Consider the following 24,124-nt stretch of genomic DNA (forward strand, 5'->3'; position numbering starts at 1 on the left):
TTGCCAGCTATCGTTAACACCATCGGCTATTTAAAGTAGACAACGTTCTAATTCTAATGTGACAAATTTAAAGTCCATTTGATTTTCAATCTCCATGTAACTTCGATTAGAATTGATGCTTTTCGATTCTATTGCCATTGAACGAAGGAGATGTATGTATATATGAAGAACAACTGTTGAAGCGATCACCTTCAAACTTAAAACTCTAATTAGATAACCAAAGCAAAGAAACGATACATGTTTAGGTTAGACATATCATTTATTTTTCAGTTTTATGATTTAGAGTAGTATAAATGTGCCTATGAGATTTGATTGCTAAGCGTTTACACATGTACACAATTTATAAAACGATTGATTTACACACTCGGTATAAGCCGAGCAGAAGAAACGTAGATCTTTAACTACCTAGCTACTGAATGGAATTGGTTAGAGTTTTAAATAAGTTAACCGAATGCCGCACGGCGACACATTAAAAACAGTTCCAACACAACGGATAAACGAAGGATACATTAACAGCTCCCCGAAACCAGAAACAGATCGGTTAACAATATAAAGAGATGTCGAAACAATCCGCTAGCTAAAATAACAGTTCGCTGATATGAAGGGCGTCCATTTATCCCACGTTACCCTCATAATATCCATTGGTGTTGACGAGATGCAAAAATTCGAATATTTCCTTCAGATAACCTTCATCGTAGAGCTTGTTGCCGATCTGTAGCGTACCCTTGACCAGCTTATCGAACTTTAGCTCATCGACAAGCATCTGTCCGTACAGTGGATGTACGTAGCGCTCCTGTTGAGTAGTGCCTGGTGGCTGCAGCTGCCAATCCTTGGATCGTAGATGACAATAGAACCGCATTACAACACGGAACACCTTCTCGATATTGTCGTACAGCTCGATGCTACGTTTGTTCAGCAGACACAGGAAGATGATGCGCTTTACGTACGTCCGGTGTTTGCGGTACAGGTCTTCCATTGTTTCCGTTGCGTCCTGCAGATCCGCTCGGAACGTCTCCCAGGAAGCGCTGAGCATGCTGCTCAGGTAGGTTTTCAGTGCGTTCACCAGTTGTGATAGTTTGTGGCGTATCAGTTGCACCCGGGCGTACTGTGGTGACTGCAGCAATGCTCTACCGATGCGTTTCCGTGCATCCTTCAACAGTTCGAACGCATTCTCGAGCGCATAGCTAATGCGCCGTACCTTCACCAGATACCGGAACACGTTCGTGTATTGTTCGATCGCTTCGGGTGTTAGGATGAGATTCAGTGGCCACTCGACCCGGTAGCTAAGGTTCAGCATACAGATTGCATTCGGATCGTAGAGATCGAACTGGTCCGGTATTTGGCGCACAATGAATGAAAGTCGCTCCGCATTAGGATCGCTGCCGGCATTGCTACAGTACAGTGCACCATCGAGGATCGCGTGAAGTATTTGATAGTTCAGCAGCTCATGGGGTGAATGAACTGTTTCGAGCCGGCCAAACAGGCTATCGCAGATGTGAGCCGAGAATTCGCCATCCATCAGAAGGAAGTAGTTGCGCAAACTCTCGAAGTGGCTTAACAGATCCAGATCGTACAGATACATCTTTAGTATCTCGTTGTTCACGATCTCCATGTGGGCGCGCAGTGGTATTACGAGCGAATACTGCAGGAAGCGCGTGATGGTCAGTGGGTCAAGACTGTTAAGCTCAGGATCATGGGTCGTGCGATCATTCTCCTCCGCATCCTCATCTCCCTGTTCCGGAGGGATCGCTAGACGGAAGAAATTGGTGGTCTGCTTGCGAAGGGCTTGCACAAACTCACGATAGATTTCATCGTCTTCGACATCAGCTGGAACACTCGCTTTCTTGGTGCGCTCTAGTGTTAATGCTTTGGCAAAATCGAACCCATCCACCGTTTCTGGTTCTTTTAGCGCACTGGCCGGAGTTTCCTGCTGCAGGGTAGCGGTATCGGGAATACCAAAACGGCGGCCAAATTCAAACCTTTCGGCTGCTTCAGCTGCTGCGACCACATCTAGCTTGAGTGATCCATCTGCGGATGCTATCAGCGGATTTGCATTGATATCCTGTGGCTCCTGCTGTGATCCTGGTCCGGGAAACACGGAAGGACTCACCGAAGACTCCATTGTATCGCTATCGACCGACATCGGTGTATCGGCGAAGGTGCAATGCTCAACTCTCGCCAATCCTGCACCCATCGCGTACTCTGAATCCATAACACGACGCCGGTTACGAGCTCGGTCGGTATCTAGGGTCAAGTACATCGTTCCCTTCTGGACGGGCTTCTGTCCATCATCATGCTCATCAACACCCAGCACTAGATTGTATTCTTGATTCATGATCTTTCTACGATTCCGTTGCAGTTCCGTTAGTTCCTGAATGGCTGGTTGTTGAGGAGTCGTACCACCTTCTGGCCGGGTCGTGTAATCACTGATAAGAATTTTCTCACGATTCCGTCGAGACTCTTCGAGCCGATTGCAGTTTACATCCATAGTCGCCGTCGTCGTCGTTGTCGGAGCGATTTCAAACTCTTGGGACAAGATTTTTAACTTGTTGCGCTGCGCTTCGGTTAGTTTGCTCATTCCGCCACCATGGCCACCACCGCTAACCAGTGGTGGCACGTTTGCATTGGCCGTATCCTCCTTTAGGTAGGACGCCAGCGTAGAACCGAGTACCCGCTGACGGTTTCGTTCCCCTTCGCTCGTTTCCATGGCAACCACTACCGTTGGAAGGTTACAGTTAATACGATCCGTTTCCGTTGCTAGGCTATCGATCTGCGGCACAATGGGACACTCGACGATGGTGGCTTCGAGTAGATCTTCGGAAACGCTCGAACCGGAAGCATCCAAATCCTTTTCCGGTGCACGAGCACTGCTGCTGCTGATACTGGTGCTGGTGCTGCTACTGCTGTTGATACTGAAAACTGGGGACTTTTGTGCATCCTCGTATACCGAAGGGCTCGTGGCGCTGGCATAGCTTTCACGGCAACTCTGGAACCCTGCCTCACTATCCGCTTCCGTGTTCGGTTCACTCGATACCGTCACTACCGGTACGATGCTCAACTCTGCTAGCTTCAACCGCTCCAGCTGCTTATCGGCGAGTCGGTTGAGCTCAGTGTACTTCTCAACCCGCTGCACAAGCTCATAATTTTCATCCAGTAACCGGCGACTGTCCACCTCCATACGATCGTGCTCGTCCTGGACTTCCCGTAGTAGCTCACGACGCTTAGCGGCAAGCTTGTTTTCCCTGGCTTCCGTTAACTGGCCTAGCAGAATGTCGAATTGTTTCTTCTTTTTGCGTTCCAGCTCTTGCTCCTCGGCTGTTTGCTCCTGGCGCCATTTGTCCATAATCAGGCGAAAGCCTTCCTCCACTTGCCTGCAACGCTCCTCGTGAGCACGTTCCTGGGCCTCATACAACTCACGCACCGAAACGGTGGGACCACACAGTTGTCGCGCTTGGTTCGCGTATCGCAACCAGCGCACCCGGAGCTGATCGACCGCTTCAAACGATAGACAGACGGTAAGCTCCGGTTGACGAAGCGTAAACAGAGGATGCTGGAAAGGAAAGAAATCGATAATGAACCTTTCTGTTTGCTTAACCCATTTCTGTTTGCTTACCAGCGGCCGGAAAGCTTTCAGTAGCTGCGCATACTTTCCACACAGCAGGACATCCTCCTCAAAACCTCTCAGAAACCCGGGTACACTGTGCCGTCTGATTAGGTACGCCTTATCGAAGAAGTGTTTCGTATTCGGTCGATAGTGATCGACAAAGTACACGAACAGCTCACCAGAAGGATCATGCAACTGACCACCGAATAGCCAACGCTGAAAGATGGCAAAATACTCGAGGCTACAGCGCCGTAGCGTACTCAGCAGAAATGCACTAACGCAGGGACGTGTAGCTTCCAGAAGTTCCCGGTAGAGATGATCGAGTAGCCGGGAACCGGTAGGAAAGTCACGATCACTTTCATGCTGCGGATGAATACCGCATAGCTTAGCCATCGCCAGTAGCTGATCGGTTGCTGGTGCTAGTGTGTGAAGCAGCTGCAACACCGAAGGGCCCTCATACGCGTTTACCAGCACCCGGTAGCAGCAGAGGAAGTTGGCAACACTTTCACAGAACGCCCGGAACACGAAACCCTCCAGTAGCATCTCGAGCGTGTACGGATTTTTGCGCGTCATCATCTGTAGCCGCCGGAAACAGGTACCGATCTCTAATGCCCGATCAATCAGCGGTTGCATCGAGCTGATCCGTACGTCCTCGAGCGTAAGATTGGGAACGGCCAGGAAGCGGTTGGATTCATCGAAATGAAAAACACTGGAACTAATACCCACTGGAAGAGCGACGGAAAAGTTTCGGTTAAAGTAGGCGGAAATGATGCATTTCGTGTTCGATACTTACTTAACAGGAACTTGATGTCACGCAGAAAGTTACTTTGACCAACAACCTTAATGTCTAGCCGCTCTTTCGGCGACTTTGTGGAAGCTTCTACCGCTAGCAAGCGGAACAGTGATCCTTGGCACTCGGATAGGAATGATTTCTCTTGTGGCACGAAACGTTCACCAAGATTCTCCCAGTTCATTCCGTAAATCAGTTTTTGATTTGATTGTTTGGCTTCCGGACAATTGAATGTATCCGTCGGTGCTTCGCAGTAGGCTGGTGCGGGCGGTTTCTTCCATTTTCTCCCGTTCTTCAGAAGATTATAACGAAAGGGTCCATCGTAGTGTGCCGCTGCGGCTAGATTATCGCTAAAGTAACCGCAGTCTACTGGAAGGGGACCGGCCCGTTCGGCCTCGACAGCGATCATGTTGGCAAGGTGCGCGGTAAAGACGTTACAGGAAGATGCAGTTGTACGGTAGAGGTATGGGTTCGATTTCTCATCGTAACACGACTCTATAAGTCGGTGGTCGAGCCGGAAGTCCGCAGATTTGAAGATCGGATACGGTCCATATTTTATGGCGGGCATTTTTCCGTTAAAAAAAAATGATGTCTGTAAAATAATTAGAAATTAATTACGGATTCCGATTGGTCGTAGACGTCGACGCAAATTTACCTGCATCCGGACCGCGGGGCTATCATCGGGGGACTGATTTTTTAAGAGTAACAAAAACTGTAACAGCGTACGATCGGATTCGTTCAGCTGCTGGCCGGAATGCTTTTTGCGATCGAGTTTCATCTGATCTAGCAGATGCTCAAATCGCTTGTTCCGTTCCACCTGATAGCGATAGCGGGCGGTCATGAGAAGCTCGAAATAATGGCATTCCAGCGCATCCACCGGATCGTCGACGGTCCGCAATCCGATACAGGACGAAGACGACCTTGATGAAGGCTTTCGTTTGCCGAGCAGCACACCAAATGTTAGGGAGCGGCATTTTTTAAGCACTTTCACGTCCACCGATGCGTTGCACTCTTCGCTGATGGCTTTAACCAGCTCGTCCACGAGCCGGTAAACGCTGTCCGAGTGCATCTCGGCATCGACTCGACGCGCAATTTGCCGGAAAACCGGGAAAAGCACGAAAATTGCTCAAAAACCCGTTCGTTTTTTGTTCGAAGAAGAACAAGCGGAACAGGTCAACAGCTAGCGACAGAATCCGTTCTGCGACAAACCGCAGGCGGTCGTCATGGGCGCGCTTTGCCCTCCAGTTTGGTGGGAGGTTTGGGCGCGGTAGTAAAGGCTGCGAATGAAAGATAAATTTGCCATTAATAAGCCAGTTCGATGATCAAACGGATTGCCACGAAGGCAGACCTCTAAATGAGCTCTTGGAAGGTCACCGATCTTTTAGTTGCACCGAAACTTCGAAGCCGAAAGTTATCGAATCGTCACTATCGAACACTTGCTACACAAATCGATCAAAGTGCTACAAAATTCTCAACGTCCCCGTTGAAGAAAATGGATGGAAAGGTAAATGTCTCGATCGAGATTTAGTGTAATGAGTTTCTATTTCATTGAAATAGATATAGATAGGTTTTAACGGTTTGCGACTGTATTGTACTATGAGGCAATAGTCACAAAGGCTGTAAACTATACGAATCAAGATCGCAAAACTCGGATTTATCCAAATCCAAAGGACTGCCGAAAGGAAGAACTTGATACCTCGATCGCTTCTCCAGTACCGCCACAGACGCTTTCGTCGTGAAATCTGGATAAAGAGGATCCACCACGGCCGGAAGATCCCCAATCGTTGGATGATCTCGTGGCCCCCACCAACATAGGATTGGCAATCCCAATTGGAGCAAAAGAAGAATTGGAGCAATTCGAGCATAACATTTCAGCAGAAGACTTTAGGAAACAAATCAAGGATCAGTTGGAAGAAGATTCTTGGTTTCAGCTAAAATATTTTACGCATCACCTCATCATCGACTTCAAGGCTGCCTACGATAGCATAGCCAGGGTAAAATTGTACGATGCCATGAAAGCCTTTGAGATACCGTTGAAACTGATCAGGCTAGTGAGGATGACCATGACCAACGTTACATGTCAAGTGAAGGAGAATGGAAAACTCTCAAGCCCTTTCGCTACCAACAAGGGGCTGCGTCTGGGGAAGGGCCATTCGCGACTCTGAAGTGGAGACCTCCGGGACCATCCTCTTCAAGTCAACCCAGATCTTAGCATACGCTGACGAGTTAGTTGGTCTAAGACTCTCTGTCAGTCACCGAGAACTTCACCTACTTAGGGTCGGCAACCGGTCTTGCTTTAGCCTGCGGAAACCTACTTTAACTCGAGAAATCTGTCGAGGAGGACGAAACCGAGGAGAGTTCTCAGAAGGATATTTGGTCCCGTATGTGAGGAGAGTTCGATGGAGAAGCCGATGACGATCTCACTGTCGAAACTCGCCCGGCTGAGAATGACAGACGACGACCCAGCCCGTAAAGTCTTCTTAGGCCTTCCGGACGGACAGAGAGGGCGTGGTAGACCTAAATCGAGGTGGAGCGACGCCAGAAAAAGGATTTAGGATCCGTTTTCGGGGTTTCAGCCCGGTCTTTTTAGGGAAATTTATATTATTATAAATAAAAATTAATGTATTTCCATGAAATTTTTATGGAAAGGTTTATTTTAGTTTCAGTAATAAAATATATGCCTTTTTTTTAAAGAAAATTCATGGAAAACCCAAAAAAGTTAAGCTGTTCGGAAAAAGAATCGGCTTTTCTGATCCTGATTTCTGATTGGTCCTCCGATTTGGCGTCCAACAGCTGATCATTCAAGGTCACCTTCGTCGAGGATAACCTCAAAATTGCAAGGCCCTCAAAAAGGGTGGTCATCTCAGCAAAAGGGTAATCAACTCTGGAGGAGCCGGCCGAAAAGGGTAATCAAAAGACTATAGCTGGAGATTAAAAAAGACTATACCTCTGGTTTTTTCTTCACGCTCCGGTTTTCTGCTTTTTCCAAGCTTCTTTATCGACGGGAACGACGGCGGGAGTTGCAAACTTCACTCTAAGAACTCTGGATCGCACGAAAATTCACGAAAACTCACGAAAACTCAAGAAAAACGCGGAAAATTTTCCTGTTTTTGGCTTAACCAGAAAAAAAAAGAACAAGATGAAGATCAAGAAGAAGAAAATGATAACACGATAAATTCGGCCGTTAAATCGATATAAACGATACAACGAACAAAATAAACGATACAACGAACGAAATAAAAAACGATCAAAACGAAATTTACCACGAGGCGAAATGGGGCGAATTGTGCGCGTTTATACTGCACGGGCTCGACAGTCGAGATGACTAGCATTCTTGCAGTTTTCCTGCAGTTTGAAATTCAAAATCAACGGTCGCAGATCGGATGAACACGTGGTTTTGTATTGCTCTAATTAGTATTTAAAGCTTTGGAGAAGAGTGTAAAAGCGGGTGAATTACTGGACGCTCGATTGTAAAATTATATAAGATTTAATTGGAGAGAGAATTTACCGGCATCTTTTACTAATGCTGTTTAGTATTAAAATTGGAATCGATACTTGAGTGTAATTAATGGCTGGAGTATTTTATTAAATTCACATTTATAGAGAACACTAAGATAACGAATACTGGTCATGAAATCTAAAATGATTTCCCGTTCATCAAATTAACTTCCATAATTCACGACGCAACTCATTGGTAAATCATATTTATCCGCGTTGGCAATCGGACAAAAAGAAGGAATCTTCACAAATTCCCAAATTCGTTATCCGCCAGCCAGCAGCCAAGCCCAAGACTTCTTAATATGGGTTGGGCAACATTTTTAATACCCGCAATGAGTGTCGCAACGCCCGTTCGTTCCTAGGATCCGGGTGTTCAATGCAGTAAAATGTGCTGGGCCATCGACGACGACGACAACAACAACAGCGCGAACCACACTGCACATCCATTCTCGCGCGTCCTATGATTACCGGGGATATATCCAGAGTATCCGCACCATCGAGTTGCTTGTGTAACGACTTTTCCTACTACTTCCATTCAAACCCGCACACACAAACCGGACTAAAGTATAGTGACTCTCTCGTAAAAGGAACATCCTCTAGGACATGGGAGATGGACACACGTCGTGTCCCGGGGGCTGCAGCGTGGGAGCGTTGAAGCTCGCTCTGGAAGGCGAGTACCCCCGACGACAATCAACAAGTCCCCGGGCCCACTGCCGTATCCTGGGCACGAATGCGCGTCGCGAGGGGCCGAGCATTGAAAATGCGCATGACGTCGACAGCATAGCGGAGGTCGCTCTCTCTCGTTCTCGCTCTATTTCTACTTCCGTTAGCGCACCCAGACGAATGCGCACAAACGCCCGATCCCAATGGCGCCCAACAAGGCGTCGTAACGCTCCTGTTCCTGCTACTGCTGCTGCTGCTGCTTCTGGAGGACTCTTTCCCACATTACTCTCATCGCTGTTTATGTTGCCCCAACGTCTTCGCATTCCGCAAGTGCCGCAACCCACACCGGAGGGCACTAAAAATAGTACACTACGCACTGCTGTGTAGGACCGATTCGGGCTCTCTTTACTTGTCCTTTGCGGTGCACCCAAACCGCCGTTGGTAAGGGCGCGAGAGCAGCGCGGCCATAGACCAATGCTTCATCGCTTCGCTACGGTCCAACGCCAACTTGACGTATTTCTCACGAGGATTTCTCTGACTGAGCGAAAGCTCACGGCTCACTCCCTGCAAGAAGCCCTATACACGATCGGGACTGCCGCAACGCCGTTCGGCCTTCAGCGGAAGCACGGTGTGAGACGGTCCATGTCCATTGCCACGACTACTCTTCCAGCGCTGCGACAGCACAGGCTGCTGCTGTTGCTGGGATCACGGCGTCGGATCCGGAGGGGACATCGCGAAGAGAGCGAAAAAGCAATTACCTGGCAAGAAATCCAAGGAACCCGGGAACTGCAATGACTATTGCTACGGACCCGTTTAGCCCCCGTATTCCTTCCAGCAGCAGTATGCCGCGATATTACTGAGTCGATACTCCACGTTGTCGTCGGCTCCGGCTCGGTATCCGCGTCCGGCGGGACGAACCGGGGCGGACGAGCTTTGCAGTTGTCTTCGCCAACATGTTTTCCCGCAATGGCAGCAGGCGTGTGTCCGGTCCGGTGCCGCTGCAGTGTACCCGGCACTGCGATGGCGTCGTATACATGTGCAGTCCGATTGCGGCAATGCTGGGTTTTGCCCGGGCTTTTTGGCTCCTGCTGCAGGGGTATTATTGCCGCAGCAGTGTTACGCAGTGCCCATCGGCAGTATGCTAAATCGACAAATGACTATTTGCTGGCACGCGTTCCGCGTCGACTAATCAAATTATGCTATCAGTCGGGCCACTCTCTTGCTCTGTCTCTCTCGGTCGTATGAATTCCCATGTTCCTTTCTAGACAGAGCACGATTGTGTGCATCTTCACCTCTGGTTGTGAAGCTCAAGGTGAAGTCGGTATCCGATTGCTTTAACAACGGGCATTGGAATCATAATTCAACTCAACAGGAATTATGCTGATCTATCATGAGTATGTTTGACGTTAGGCGTGAAAGAAAAGGATTGCAGTAATATGACTATGACGTAAGAGAAACGATCATTGCAAGTTATCGAAGAGCGCTTCTTTACACCAAGGGCTTTGGTAAATATAAGGTCAACAACTTGACCTATTCTCTTAATTTATCAGAGCCCTTTGAAAACCAATCATTTAGCATTCATTTACGTATTTTTTCGTAATAAACTATGTATTAATGAACGCTATTTACTCTACTGGCCCCAAATACGGTTCTCATTTATGCAGCTGTGGCCGCGCGAATGTTCAGTAAATATACTAAACATCAGTGAGTACTAAATACTACATAGAACAGCTAAAATTACTTTAACGGATCTCGTATTTGAGACAACTCCTTTAAAATGTCAGGTCATTTTTATAGAAACAAATGCCTCTAATATAAAACCACCTCGATGTAACATTTAGAACGCTGGAGCATCCGCCGTCCTATCTTTAGAATGTAATCCCCCCAAAAGATTGTATTTTAAGATGAAGTAAGCCCTTAAGCGTTGCTTTCCGCATTTCAAATCATTTGACGCATATTTCCTGTAAGCAGCATCGTTGACCATCGTACCATGATTTGAAGCGAACAGACGCGGAGACCAACGAAGCATGCTTTGGACTCTTTAATAGAAGCAGAAAGGGGCAAGCAAAAAACTAATCTCCTTAACTCAACTGTGCCCAACCACGCGGAGTGCTGATTGCACGGAAATTGTTTACATTTTGTATTTTCCCGCTTCGCATCAACGAGTCCGCTCAGGTCACGCGGTCGCCATTCGCGGCGGTGGACGTTGGGAACGATCTCTACACAGAGAGAGAGAGAACAGAGCACAATCTACTACTGCAGGGGCATCACACTAGCCCGCTCGATCGGGGACGGATGCTGTACTATGCTGTGGTGCAGCATATCACGGTGTTCCGACCGTATATCGCTCTCGTCCGTGGCGCCAAGCCGAGTATGATGTGGAGCTTTAGAGCAAACGCCACGTGCGTCTGTATATGTATGTCATCGGATAAAATTTATTTTGTTACTGATGCAGTGGGGTGAAGGGGAAGGGGAGGCTTGCCCTGGAATTCTATTATAAGCTTATCAAGCAGCGAGTTTCCTGAAAATCCTACCACGAGCGTAGCACGTAAATTCTCTCCTCTTTTCTCTCTCTCTCTCTGGCATTGGCCTCGGTCTCTAGTGAAAATTTGTACGCGCGCGCCGTACGAGAACGAGCTGTTTTCCCTGCATTTCGGTTATGGCCCCGACCTGTTGCGGTATGCGCCGTTTTATGCCGATGATGCCGACGACGCAGTGCGCGTTTACGCACACGTTGCGTTCGTTGCTCTGCCGAAGGGGGGCTGGGCGCCTCCATCAGACCGGAGCGCGTGATTGTGCGATTGTTTGTCACCGTCGGTGAGAGGTGGTGAGCGAGAAGGGGCGGGGAGAGATATTATTGGAAAGGCACCAAGGTATTGAAATCATTGATGGTTCCAATTACATTGCAATGAGACGTGTGTCTTCACGTATCATTTGCTGATCGATTGAGTGATAAAACGGGCCCCGACGACTACTACGTAAGCGACCGATAACGAGCCTCCCTCAATGCGATAAGAGGACGCGACGCGATGATGACAATTCCATTACGATAAAAAAAACGGGAATTTCTGGCACCTATTTTTTAAAGAAAGTTCTTGCGTAGCGTTAGCAGCAGTAGCAGCGGCATCATGCAGACCAAGATGCGGCGTTCAGTCGACTGACAGTTGAGTTGTTTACTAGACGATGATGATGAGCTCGAGGAAGAGACAACTCGGAACGCTCGCTCCGGATTCCCAGAGATGAGTGCGAGAGAGACCCCGGGCCACTGCTGCTACTGCTGCTGCTGGGTATGTGCATTACAAGCAGCATCCACTGACCGCGTTCTAACCATGCCAAGGATCCGCAATCCGATTATCAGTCACACAATCACACAGACACATGCTGACGCAGACATGCGCATCCTTTTATCACCACGAAGGTGGTTGATACCCATTCCGTCCGGTCCGGTCCACCGGGAGAGGTGCAACAACGTCTGTCCTCACTTCGACCCATCGGTCCCTTGCCATTGTTGATGGTAACAACACCAAGAACAATAGCAGTGGGGAGCTGTCGTTGATGGTGTGAAGGGGGGTCTCGGACGCTGTGAGGCGCGTTTGTTCACGCCCGCAGCACTGTTTGCGTGCCAGGGTCGGGTCCGTTTTTCGCATTGCAGGTGCTGCTGGGCCAATCAACGCGCTCCATTCGACGTCACCAACACATGGTGCGCACGCACCCCCGGTTAGGGCTTCCCGGACGCAGCACGGCTCCCCCCCCGGACCGAGGGAGGGTGGCCACCGCACCGCCTGAAGTCGCGTTCGGTCGCGCGCACAAACAGCGCACCAGCCGCAGCGATGTCGTCGTCGTCGTCGTTCGTTCCGAGAACCACCGAACGAAAGGGGAGAGCGAGCCTGGGGGCGTCGGCAAGTGGGGGGCATGTGTGCCAGTGTCAGTAAACAGCGCGCCTGACACGCTGTTCCCTCGGTTGTAACACACTTACTACTACTACTACTACTTGCGACCCCCCTTAGTTAGTACATCCACCTAACTAATCGGTTGCCACAACCACCAGCACTCGATCGTTTGCCTCCGATTGTCACCTCGTCTCACTACCGCGGGGGCTTCTCCATCCACCGAATGCCCCCCGCATTCCCTCCTTCATATTGTTACTCACGCAATTCTCATGAGCGTCGCTCGATCTCTCGCTTCCCTTCGGTTGCTTCCCCCAACAAACGAGAAGATGACTAAGCGGAACGGTAGCAGCAGCAGCAGTTGGGTCTTAGTAAGCAGTTCGGTTGCCCAGCATCCGAATCCCAGAGTGAGTCGTCGCAGTGAGACGAACGACGATGACGACGGCGACTACGATCTGTCACAGAAGCGACTCCCGCAGCAGCAGCAGCAGCACCGCAGACGCTCGCAGACCAATTGAGCACCAATTGGCACTCCGCCGGTGGGGTAGCACCGTCGTCGTGTAGGTGTCCCCCCCCCCCGGATATGTGCACAAAATGCATGATAAATGGTGAGATCACCGGTCGTCTTCTGGTGAGACGCCAGACCATGACGACGACGACGATGACTACCGGGCCGGGGGTACCGCAACGGATTTCATTGGCATTCTTCTCACGCGCGCGCACACACACCGCACGTTTCGCACGAGAGGAGCCGGTTCTCATTACCTTGGAGAGGCCGAGGCCACCGGCCACCAACCGGCGTCCGGTTGTTCGAAAGGGGGTTTTTGTCGTAGTCGAAAAGGTACCAGCGGAAGCGGATCGAGTGTCAATATCACTTGCTTCGTGTGCACGCGCTTTGCGAAGTGGCTGCAATATTAACTTGTCACGGGGGACAGCAGTTCGACGGAACGACGTCCCAGCATCATCGACATCATCATCATCATCAGCATCATGACCTGTCGCAAGGTTGCGCTCCATGGTCGCGGGGGGGACACACACAATCTTCTCACGGAACCGCGAGTCGATTTCGTTTCGATATCGTTTCGCCGGCAAGCCGTGCAGACGTGCAGACGAGTTTTCTTGCCATTTTGCTTCTTGTTTTTTGAACACTGCACACTGCCGTTGAAGCAGTAAATGCGAACATCAACCCCTCTCTCTCTCCAGATGAGTTACTTCCGTTTTTACGGTTTCCTCTGTTGACGAAGGAAAATGAGGTTAGCGCGAAGTGCGCTCCAATAAAAGCCCCCCCCCCCCCTCCTCTGGGTGGGGAGATTTTGCCAAGTCGTACGCTCTCTGCTTCCTCTCCTTCCGCTTTGCTTTCCCTATTTCGGACTGCAACGACGACCGAAGGCGAACCTGAACCAATGGTTGCAAATGTAAAACTTCAATTAGTGTCGCCATAAAGTGTTCCGTTTTCCATTTGGTATGATTGGAAACCGGACGACGGCGACGATGGGGGGCTTGTTGTTCCGGTCGCCCAATATCGCCGATGGACACCGTAGCGACCTCGTGTAGACAGCGAAACACCTGGAACGATTAGTGTTCGCTTCTGATAAGCCCACGGGGAGGGAGTGTGTGCATTACTTTGAAGTCAATGACGATATCTCCACTGATGGCTTGAGGCTTACAGATGATGTTTCTTTTTATTTTTCAAACGGTTTCCTGGCACGTATAGAAGCTGGGTGAGAAGGACGGGAAGGGGGAAAATGATTATTATAATAATTATTGGAAAGTTCATGAGAAAACACAAACTGGGTTCGTGTTAGTACAGAAGCACCCATTGGTGATAGGGGACACACCTTATCACACCGTCGACGATGACAGACGTTTGCTTATGCTGGACCAAATGGCGCCATACCCTTTTACATTGTACGGTGGTCTCAATTGTTTCGAGCGGGGGAGGGAGCTTATGCTTTACGATTGATACCTCCGTCGATAATTGGTGATAACGATACACTACCAGCGACCGTTGCGTAACATGTGATCAAACACATGCACTCAAATCGTCGTAACAGGTCATTTTGAGACGGGGTTACGTATTGATTTTTTTATGATAGTTATTTTATTATATTTTTGTGAATATTGTATTTTTTCAAAATATTTTTTTTTGTTGTTGATCGAAGTGAAACTAACAAAAATGCAGTCGATTGGCCAACGTTTTTAAAGTAAGTTTAATTTTCCGGATAATATTTTTAATATCTTTATTTTAATTTTTCGTTTAAAATTGTAAACACCATCCATCTTTATTACATCTTTACAATTTTTCTCAATGCTACAAAATTAAAAATTTCAAATTAACTCGGCGGGAACGAGGAGAGTATTTGGAGAAACTCGTCTTCTATTAAACGAATATTAATGTTCATGTTTCAGATGATCGTGTGAGAAGCTATTTCATTTTTCTTAGCCACGTGCATTTCTTTTAGCCACGTTTCCCTGGAATTGATGCTATGGCTCTATAAGTTTGAATATGTTTTCATAAAATTGCGCCGTTATATGATAGAAATTTTATACTTTCACATCAAATTAATGAATGAAAAAAATCGTTTTGAGGACAAAAAATCCATAATGAGGCTTTTTGGCTTGAATTCACTTCAGGCTAATTGTTAAACCAAATTGCAATGAAAATAACAGGGAAAGAAAAAAGTGCAGCGAAGATGGAAGCCAAAATCTGGAATTAAGGAGGGGCTTATTTCTTATTTATTTGGTTATTTCGGGTCAAAAAAGGGCTTATTTTTGACGATTTTTAGTGAAGAAACCAGTCTGCTTTTATTTTTCAAAATTATCTCATATTAAACTACAACTTTTCAAGAATATTTGATGCTACTTTGGGGAAGATTTGATCAGAACTGCGCTCATGGCATCCAATCTAGAAAGGCAAGTTTGCAAAAAATGTACTTTTTGCGGTGCCCATCGTAGCCACGTGCTGGGTAATCAAAAATATTCAAATCAATATTCTTTTGTAAGATTATAAGCTTATCCAGATAGCCCCGTTGAGTTTTTGTTCAATTTTCCATTTTTGGATTTTTGGCAGATTTTTGAAGTTGAAAAAGTGATGCTTTTTTCGATGTTGCCCCAAAAAACGAGCTTTACACAATGTTAAAAAATTATTTAAAAAAAAGTATCAACAATTTTTATAAAATCTCGACGGGGCTACCTGGCAAATAGTGTACAGATTATATGTTCAAAATTTCAAATCGATCGGTCCAGTAGTTTTTGTACTACGAAGGGCACGGACTTCGAAAACGTTGGTTTTGGGAATCGCGATTCAAAGTTGCGAGATGCATTGAGCCTTGTGTGAAAGGCGGATGGACTGATGGTTTGATAATCAAAAAAAAAATTACTTTAGTTTTCCTACCATTATGTTGGCCGACTAGTTCGTTTCCAGGCTTGCATCCCTTCGCAAATTTATAATTTAATTTCATTGTTCATTTCGCTGCTTCAGAAAGCAAAATTAACATCGCTACGTTAATATCATAAGTGGGTATCATAATTTATTCATAATTCGTTAGCTCCCGTGTATACTGCAGTGCAAGCGTGCAGCAACTCGCCGCTAATGTTCTATCGCTCGCATAGGTCGGCGAGTGTGGTCCGCTAACTTTGTTATCATATCGCAACCATCAGCATCATCAAAGTTCAACTCATCGACGGTCCATCAGAATGGGTTAATGTTCTATAATGTTGTTGGCCTGTAAACTAGCCTCGATGCTTACTCATAGTAATGTTATTAGAACTATTTATCATTTTAAATCAATCTCATTACATATTGAGTCCATTTGTTTGTCATCATCTTTTTGGTTAAACTCCTGGTCACATTTTCAATCATTTCACAATTCTCTATCGTGAAAAACCGAGAAACTCGTTCCTAGAGCTCCACCGAAGGCCAATATCTCGCTAGCGGTGGTTCCACTATCTGTGCTCCATCCTGAAGTGCAAAGCAAACGGGATGCGAAGCCAATAGCATCGATTGCGAAGTGCCATCGTCAGCTCAGAGACCGGGACCAGGTTGATCCACTAACTAACGAATCAACCTCCATCTCCGTTCCTACCTTCCTCCTCCTTTGCTCAATGCAAGGACGATTCCATTTGACGTTCAATTTCGTTACTAGCAACGACGGATGACCCCAGCCCCGCCATGATTCCTACTATTCTTTCCTCTCGATCTGCGTTACACCACGTGTTAGGGGGTGTTGATGTGTGATCGATATTACCACTCCGCCAGTGCTTTAGGTACTGAAGGAGAGAACGAGTCAAGTCACCGTCAAGTGTCACTCGGCTCGAGGCCGGGATTATAATTGGGATCTTGGAATAGTCGCTGCGTGTGGGCAGCGTACCGGAGTTACCGGAGTTCCCCGGTTTTGGGTTAGAAAAAGCGAAAATCAGAATCCAAATCTCATCAAAGGTGGCTGTCGTGGCCCTTTTGTTTCTGCGTGACGTGACATTTGCCCAGCATTTTCATTTGGTTTTCCAATTTTCTTTCCCCTTTTTTTTACCAGGTTTGCATCGAAAAACTCTCGTCAACACTACTACCTCACGGGCTCACATGACGTCGGTCGGTCAGGCCGGCCGGCCGGCCAGTCGGTCGCAAGCACCATTAGCTAATTGATTGGAATCTAATTCGAGCACCGGGTTCCAACGCCCGGCAGATCGACAGGTCGATGGTGTGCGGTCGTTATCGGCCAATCGAGCCGGGGCCGGGTGGAGCACACGCATGCATACGACACCCCTTCGCTTCTTATCGTTATCGGTTTGTTTGCGGGCCCGAGTACCGCAATTTGCTGCCTGCTCCTGACAGCCCTTCGGTGTTGATGGTGGCCCCGTTGGCTTCCGCCGGTATCACCCACCATCCTCTGGTGGTGGCGAGAAGAAATCGGGTTGTCGGGAGATCATTACGAAATGCAAGCACCATCGGGTGGCAATAATAGCAGTAAGGGCAGATTGTGGCCGCGTGTGTTACGCTACTAAACATTCCACATGCAGTTTACATGCAAATGGGTTGTTTGTTTGTTTGAATGAGAACGGTTACACCAGCCAGCGAGCGAGCGCTTAGGCCCCCGGGGGCCTACGTCTTGTGCATTCCACTAACGAATCTAATTAAGTTAGGAAGCGGTGCACATATGCACTCCGGAAATCATTTATTTTTCGTGATCGGTTATGAATTACTAGTGGTGGTGGAAATGATCATGTCTAGTTGCTGTCTTTAATCTCTTCTATTCGTGGTAACCAGATCAATCGTTGGTGCTTTACAGGGTCACTTAAGTAAAATGCAATTCTATGCAAACTAATCTTCCAAATTTAAACATCTATATTTTATTGGTACACAGTTCAAAAGTGTACGGCATCAATTGGATGTAAATTTGTCTTATATCTTACCGCTTTAATTGAATCATTAAATCGGTCAAATTTTCCCCAAAATATGAAAGGGACATTTTTGGTTTAGCAGCCGAATCAAACTTTTGCTACTACAAATTTGACTGATCTTCATACAAACTCGGAAGCATAAGAAGAAAGCAAATAATTATTTTACTTTATGCTGGACTCACTGGAATAGACACCTTAGTACATTTTGCAATAAGAAAATTCTCATCAAGGTCTTGCAGCGAAATGAAACCAAATGCTGTCACTAGTCTTTCAAAGTCAAAAATATTTCAAGTTCAAAGTTTACTAGTCAAAAGGATGTACTAGAAACTGATCATAAGCTCTTTTCGGTAGAAATTACTGGGACACCCTGTATACTATTAGATTACATTTGCGAATTTGATCATTCAAATGGAAAGCCTTCATTCGCCTTTCTTTTAGATCACTCGACCCCCTCGGGGGTGGCACCGAACACCATTTTGGGATCCAGTTCTGCAGCATATGATGATGCACTGACAAATGGCGCTATGGCAGAGAGGGCGAACGCGTGTTGCAACATCATGCTGCAGTGTTCAATGCAGCAGCAGCAGCAGCTGTCGCGGCCAACATAATGACCATGAAGGGTCAAAAGTAGCAGGGTCGGTCTGCCACATTGCAGCGGGAATGAAGGCCTTGTGCCAGAAGGTTTTGCCAGCGTGCATAACCTCGCAGACGGGAAGCCACAGCAGTGCTGCTGCCAAGGTGCGCGCCCTAGCGTCGCCATCATCGTCCTCGTGGTCGTCGGTGACCGGCCACTATGTGTGTCAAGATGATCGAGCTTGCGGAGGCGAACGCACCGGAGTTGCTGTGGGGGCCATAACTACTGCAGCGTGGCACAGGTCAGCAAAGTTGGACCGAACCATCCGTCGTACCTGATACGAGGATGCGTCCGAGCATAACGAGCCTTATCACGTTGAATGATGGAGTACAAGAACGGGGCCCTGGAAGGGTGGATGAAGGATGGAAATTTTGGGACCATTTTCTCGTTAAATTTCCCGGGCACACGTGCAGAGGCTTGGCGTGGCTTCCACATGCTACGATATGGGAGGGGTGCGTACTCCAAGCACCTCGCAAACCACGTTCTCCGTCGCATCCACCCCCGTCCCGAAGGTCGATCACATGAGCGGGACGAGCCCCAAAAAAGGGCCCGTCGTCGTTGTTTTATCGAATATGTAAAGAAGGAAGCGAACTTTTTTATGCATTGCGACAGTTCTGCGCAGTAATACGCTGCTAGAGCCAGGCGCTGGTGGTGCTGTAGCCATCGTGGCATGTCCTGCGGTACGCATACTTACACCTCGGCCCTCGGAAAAACCTCGGAACCTCGGGAAAACGTCGGAGAGTCTTGCATCAGTCGCGCGCTAGGACAGCATTATGACGCGCGAGTCCCCATCGCTTCCACTCCACCGGCCCCGGGAAATGGTTGGCTGGGGCAGCAGGATTTTCTGTCGTCGGGAAAACTCTCTCTCTCTCGGTGACTCACTCTCTGGGGGGCTCCATGTTTAATGAGGGAAGCTTTTCCTGTTGCGTTTTCCAGAGGGGGGACACAAGACCGGAGTGCCGATTGCAGCAGTGGCGCACGATCGGTTTTCTCGGCAGAGTTTCGCCAGAGAAAAGCCGAGCCGGAATTTTCCGCAGAGTCCCGGAGCTTTCGCTCCCGGATCGGGTCCGCATTTTCATCGGTTGGGGAGCACGAGTTGGAGACGATCGGAATTGACGACGAACCGCGGATTTTAGATCCTAGTCGTCGACGAGCTGGGTTTTCTCGAGAGCAGTTGAATTTGTGTCGCCGTGGAAATCGGTTCTGAGTGTGACTAGTCCCGCCAGCGTCCGCGGTTTCCAAGTTTCGAGTGAGTTTCCCTAGCGAGGGCGAGGGATTTTCTATCAAATTACCGGATTTCCTAGTGAGAAAAACTGCAAAATTGTTGCGAAAAAGTCCATAAATCGCCCGCAAATTCCGCCAGCGAAAGCGCCCGCAAAGAGAATTTAAAGCAAAAAGGCGAGCGCCGCGCGGCGAAACGAGTTGGCAGAGGGGGCGGGCGGAGGCGCGGGGCAGGCGAGAAAAGGACGGAGCAAATTTCCGCAAAACTTCTTCTTCTTCTTTTTGAAAGTCGAAATTTTTCTTTTTCCTCTTCTTTTTTTTTGCTTTTTTTCAGCGGCGCGAGAGCCGCCGCCCACTCAGCAGCAGCCGCCGCCCAGCCAGCAAAAGCCGCCGCAGCCGCCGCAGCCGTCGCGTCGTCGCAGTTCTCATCGAACCGGCGACCCGAGCGCACGCACGTCGAATCGCACGCCGAATCACCTTTTTGACCAGCGAATCCGACTCCAAGCACCACTTTTTAGCAGCAAAAATGGTAACTATCCTTGCGCATCTTTATCTCCAGCAATCGCCGGAAACCCGTTTTCGCGTTGTGCTACACTTTTCATCATCATCGTCATCGTCATCGTCCGAGTGAATTTTGCAATCGCGCCGCGTGTGCAAGACAGAGAAGGGAGAGTGGATTTTTTCCCTCGAGCGATTTCCGGTTCTCAAACGCCGTAGAAAAAAACTGTCGCGCGCGCCGTGGCGTCCCTTTTTCCCCGGGGTCTTGCCCCAAAGGGGGGCTCCCCACCGCTCCAGCGGTCAGTGTTCCGCCGCAAGGTCGTGCGAATCGTGCAAAATGATGTGCTGGGGTCGTCATTAGAGGCTTCTGGCCTGCCTTGAAAAGTGCGTAAAAGTTGTTCTCCGTCCGCCATCCACGATGATGATGATGACGATGATGATTGTGGTTCGTCGTCCCACACCGCGATTGCCTTTTTCGCAGCATCCGTGTTTTGTGTTGGCCATTTTTGGGGCGTTGGGCGAGGTTCCGAGATGGGGCTTGGGTTAAAAAAGTGAATTTGTGCGTGCTGTGCGATGGTGACGTTTACTTTTACCGGCGGTCCCCGAAAGTCGACGTCGACGCGGCGTGAATCATCGAACTCTTCTCATGTCCCCTTTTATTTTACGCTTGGCTTGCTCGGATGCGATTAAAGCAAATGGCGCCTAGCGTGGCCCGGAGATTAGCGGCAGGCCAGGTTTTTTGTGGCTCGGTTTTATCCATTTTGTCGCGCCGCGTTTTTCGATTCCGGTAACGGAAATTTCGGGCAATCAAGCCCCGACAAAAGGCGGAGCACCAGCGAGAGAGCGTGCGCAATAATCCTCTCTTTTTTCAACCGCGCACTCTCACGAGAGAGAATTCCCGCTCTTTGCTGGCTTTTCTCTCGCGAGATCGGTTTTTGCCGCATTGCGGGTTTTGCGACTTGGGAGCGAAACTCTCTCTTCTCTCTCTCAACTGGGAATCATGGGGCTGGGGGGAATGTTGCGAAAAATGTAACTTTTGCGGGGCAATTTCGATGATGGCGCCGGCATTCCTTCTCAGCGCGGAATGAAATCCCGGCCGACCGACCACCTGAACCATCTTGATTTTCTGATCCCTCTTCCCAGCAACAAAATCCCTTCTTTTCACGGTTCCCCCCCAGAAAAGGCGGTGGAGTGTGCTACGTGTTGACTCGGCCGCGTGCCTAGCGGGCTCCAAAATTCCCCAAAACGATGCCCCGAACGAGCGAGCGAGCGAATGAGCTTGAGGAGAGGATCCCCAACATCATCATCAGTCCCCATCAGCGCCACCGGTGTTCAGATCAGTGGATTTTAGCGGTGGAACGTGGATTTCTAAGCCTTGTTTTATGGGACCCCCCCGGGGACGGTTGGGTGGAGGTGTTTGGGGGCTCGAACAAGAGAACGGCCCCAAGACACGATGGCACACACACACTCGCGCGCGGATTTTGCAAAAGTGTGTGTGCAATGATGATGATGATGATGATGATGATGCACGGCAGCCGGCTTTCGTTAACCCGTTGGTGCGGGCGGCGACGGTACGACGGTGGATCAAATTTTCGTCCGCGACCGCGACCACGACGGTGACTTCCTCCTCCTCCGCCTCTTCTCGCTCGAGAGCATTCGATGGTGGAGCCCCAGCCCCAGCAGAGCCAAACGGTAGCAAAAGGGGAATCTACCCAGTAACACTTGAGTAATAAGCGCAACTTATGTGTCACCAACAATCCATGAGTCAATGCTTTCGATCTCCTAGCATCAACTCATCAAGTGAGAAAGAAGCGCGGCACACAATGAGACTAATTTAATTCACCTGAGTAAGGTTTAACAATAAGGAATTTCACTTTATTGTTTCATGGGCTTGTGACCGCACCCAATGCCTGCACGAGAGGTCCAAAGGCTTTCCATTGGAGATCTCTCTCTCCCTTTTCCACCGGCCACCAAGCTGCTAAATGGAAAATGGAAAATGGAAACCAATTTCTTCCAGTCCCCTTCACAGTATCCGTCGCTCTCCCTCTCGGAATTGAAGCTTCCGCTTTCCCATGGCCACTCCCAAGGTTCCGGGTCCTGGGTCCGGGTGTAAATTAGATTACAATTATGCCATTCTAAAGCCGAAAACTTGGCCCAAAACCGAACCTCGAACAAGAGGAATGACGACAGAGAACCGTCGTCACCAACTCCAGCAGGGGCGCCATTCGTGAAACACGTCAGTCCCCATTCTGCCGAAGCTGGTGCTTTGACAATTAACAGCAAGGGAGGAAAGGTTGGACGGCACAAACAGGGAGGCCACACAGCAGGACACACCTGTAGGGCTACCACCAAGTGGTTCAAAATCCAATTAGAACGACGGTAGCAACGTGGAGAGAGAACCATATGTGTGCTTCTGTTGCTGCTGCTGTTGGTGCTGGACACATCCTTACCCTTGGTACGGGGCGCAGAAGAAGGAGGGCAGGTTACCGTAGACATGAAATTGGTTTAGCGACGGAAGGAAGCCTCATTTTAGGCCTTTTTTGGCCTCCACCCACCGAGAGTTATGTACCTCGAGGGTGGTGCGGATGAGATGCTACATACCTGGGAATGATGGAGCTTTGATTTTCGGCGAGTGGAAGGATCCATCCCAGCTCGTCCCAGGGTAGAATGGGCGTAGTCGTCCTGCTGCTGGCCAGGAAAGGATCGATGAATGACCTACATACGACGTGGTGGGGGTAAATGGTGTATATACGAACCTAGGAAATCCTTACGCTATGTAGTGTAGAAGGAATTTGTTCGTTTGTCCAAAAGGAAGAGACTGCTACAGTCTACTTAATCCAATGTGTGATGGATTTTTGATACATTTCATAAATTTGGAAGCTAAATTTGTGTTATTTTATTGAAAAGTGAGAATTATTAAGAATACTTCATCATTATGAGGATCAAAACTCAATAGTTCAACATAAACATCTCCGTATCTTGTCGTGCATAAGAAACTGATAACGAAACACATCTATTTTAACAATTAAATTAGAACGTTTCAAGTAGCAATAATCCAGCAATGATATGGGAATGCTTTTCGTTACTCCAGTCGATTGTGGCTTTCTAGAGCCCCGGCTCCCGTGTTGGAGTAATTGAAATGAAAAAAGGTGCATGTGCATTTGCCACATGGTCGGCCACATTTTAGTTGCACCTTTCGCGAACAAAATACTCCCGTGCGGGCGTATGGTGCATTCACACACAGTGATTGCATCTTCTCACCATCAAAAACCATCCTTTGGTCTCGGTGTGTTGTACTACTTATTGGACCATTTACACGCGATTTGTGCGACCAAAATGCGAGAGTAGCAGCAGCAGCCAGCCAGTCAGCCAGCCAACACCAACAACACCATCCACCCTGCTGCAGTTGGCGCGACATCCCCTCGATTCCCTCCGTAGTGCCGCATCCTGCACGGAGTGCAGTGGCATGTTATGTGTTGGAGTGTTATTTTTGGGACGACAACTTCTTGCTGCTGCTGCTGCTGCTGCTGCATCCACTAGGTGTAGCAGCGGTGGAGTAGTAGCCGCAAGAAACAGAGAAAAAGGAGTAGAAGAAGTAGGTGCGTTGTGTTAGGTGCGCTCTGGTGGGGGCATGGTGTGTGTTCGTACACACTTTTGGGTGAAATGTATTTTCGATTTTCCGCCGGCCCACAGCAAGCCGAAGTGCCCCTTTCGACTCACTGTCCTTCACTACCTCCTCCTCCGGTCTTTGGGGCCCGGTTGGTGTGTGTGCCCGGGGGGTTTGTTTTTCCTGGTTGAATGCGCGCAACAACCGGAAAAGTGTAGAAAACGTGCTGTGTGTGTGGTGGGGTACACTCGTCTTTCGTCTTTCGTCTTTCGTCTCTTCTACATGCACGATGGATACACGTTGCACGTTTCAGTGGAGCTTCTCT

The 24,124-nt window shown here is 48.6% G+C and overlaps 2 protein-coding genes across 3 annotated transcripts in view; one reads left to right on the plus strand and one right to left on the minus strand.

The window, feature by feature from the left end:
* Positions 1-247: 247 nt before the first annotated feature.
* LOC125954242 (gamma-tubulin complex component 6) lies at positions 248-7,503 on the minus strand. 2 transcript variants are annotated; one of them, XM_049684376.1, is made up of 5 exons: positions 7,342-7,503; positions 5,050-5,671; positions 4,398-4,986; positions 3,614-4,329; positions 248-3,550 (listed from the first exon to the last, which is right to left on the minus strand). In XM_049684376.1, the coding sequence occupies exons 2-5, from the start codon at positions 5,461-5,463 to the stop codon at positions 614-616; spliced, it is 4,656 nt and encodes a 1,551-aa protein (XP_049540333.1). In that variant the 5' UTR covers positions 5,464-5,671; positions 7,342-7,503; the 3' UTR covers positions 248-613. The 2 variants fall into 2 exon arrangements, with proteins under 2 accessions (XP_049540333.1, XP_049540334.1); XM_049684377.1 differs by lacking the exon at positions 7,342-7,503 and having other exon boundaries at positions 5,050-5,725.
* A 12,068-nt stretch (positions 7,504-19,571) lies between these two features.
* Positions 19,572-24,124, plus strand: part of LOC125954360 (calmodulin) — a 31,605-nt gene continuing 27,052 nt past the window's right edge. Inside the window, exons 1-2 of the mRNA XM_049684571.1 lie at positions 19,572-19,722; positions 20,029-20,223. Coding sequence (XP_049540528.1) covers positions 20,221-20,223 — 3 coding nt within the window. The 5' untranslated portion in view covers positions 19,572-19,722; positions 20,029-20,220. The remainder of the gene's footprint in view (positions 19,723-20,028; positions 20,224-24,124) is intronic.

Source organism: Anopheles darlingi, chromosome 3 (assembly GCF_943734745.1).
Source record: "Anopheles darlingi chromosome 3, idAnoDarlMG_H_01, whole genome shotgun sequence".
Classification (NCBI taxonomy): Eukaryota; Metazoa; Arthropoda; class Insecta; order Diptera; family Culicidae; genus Anopheles; species Anopheles darlingi.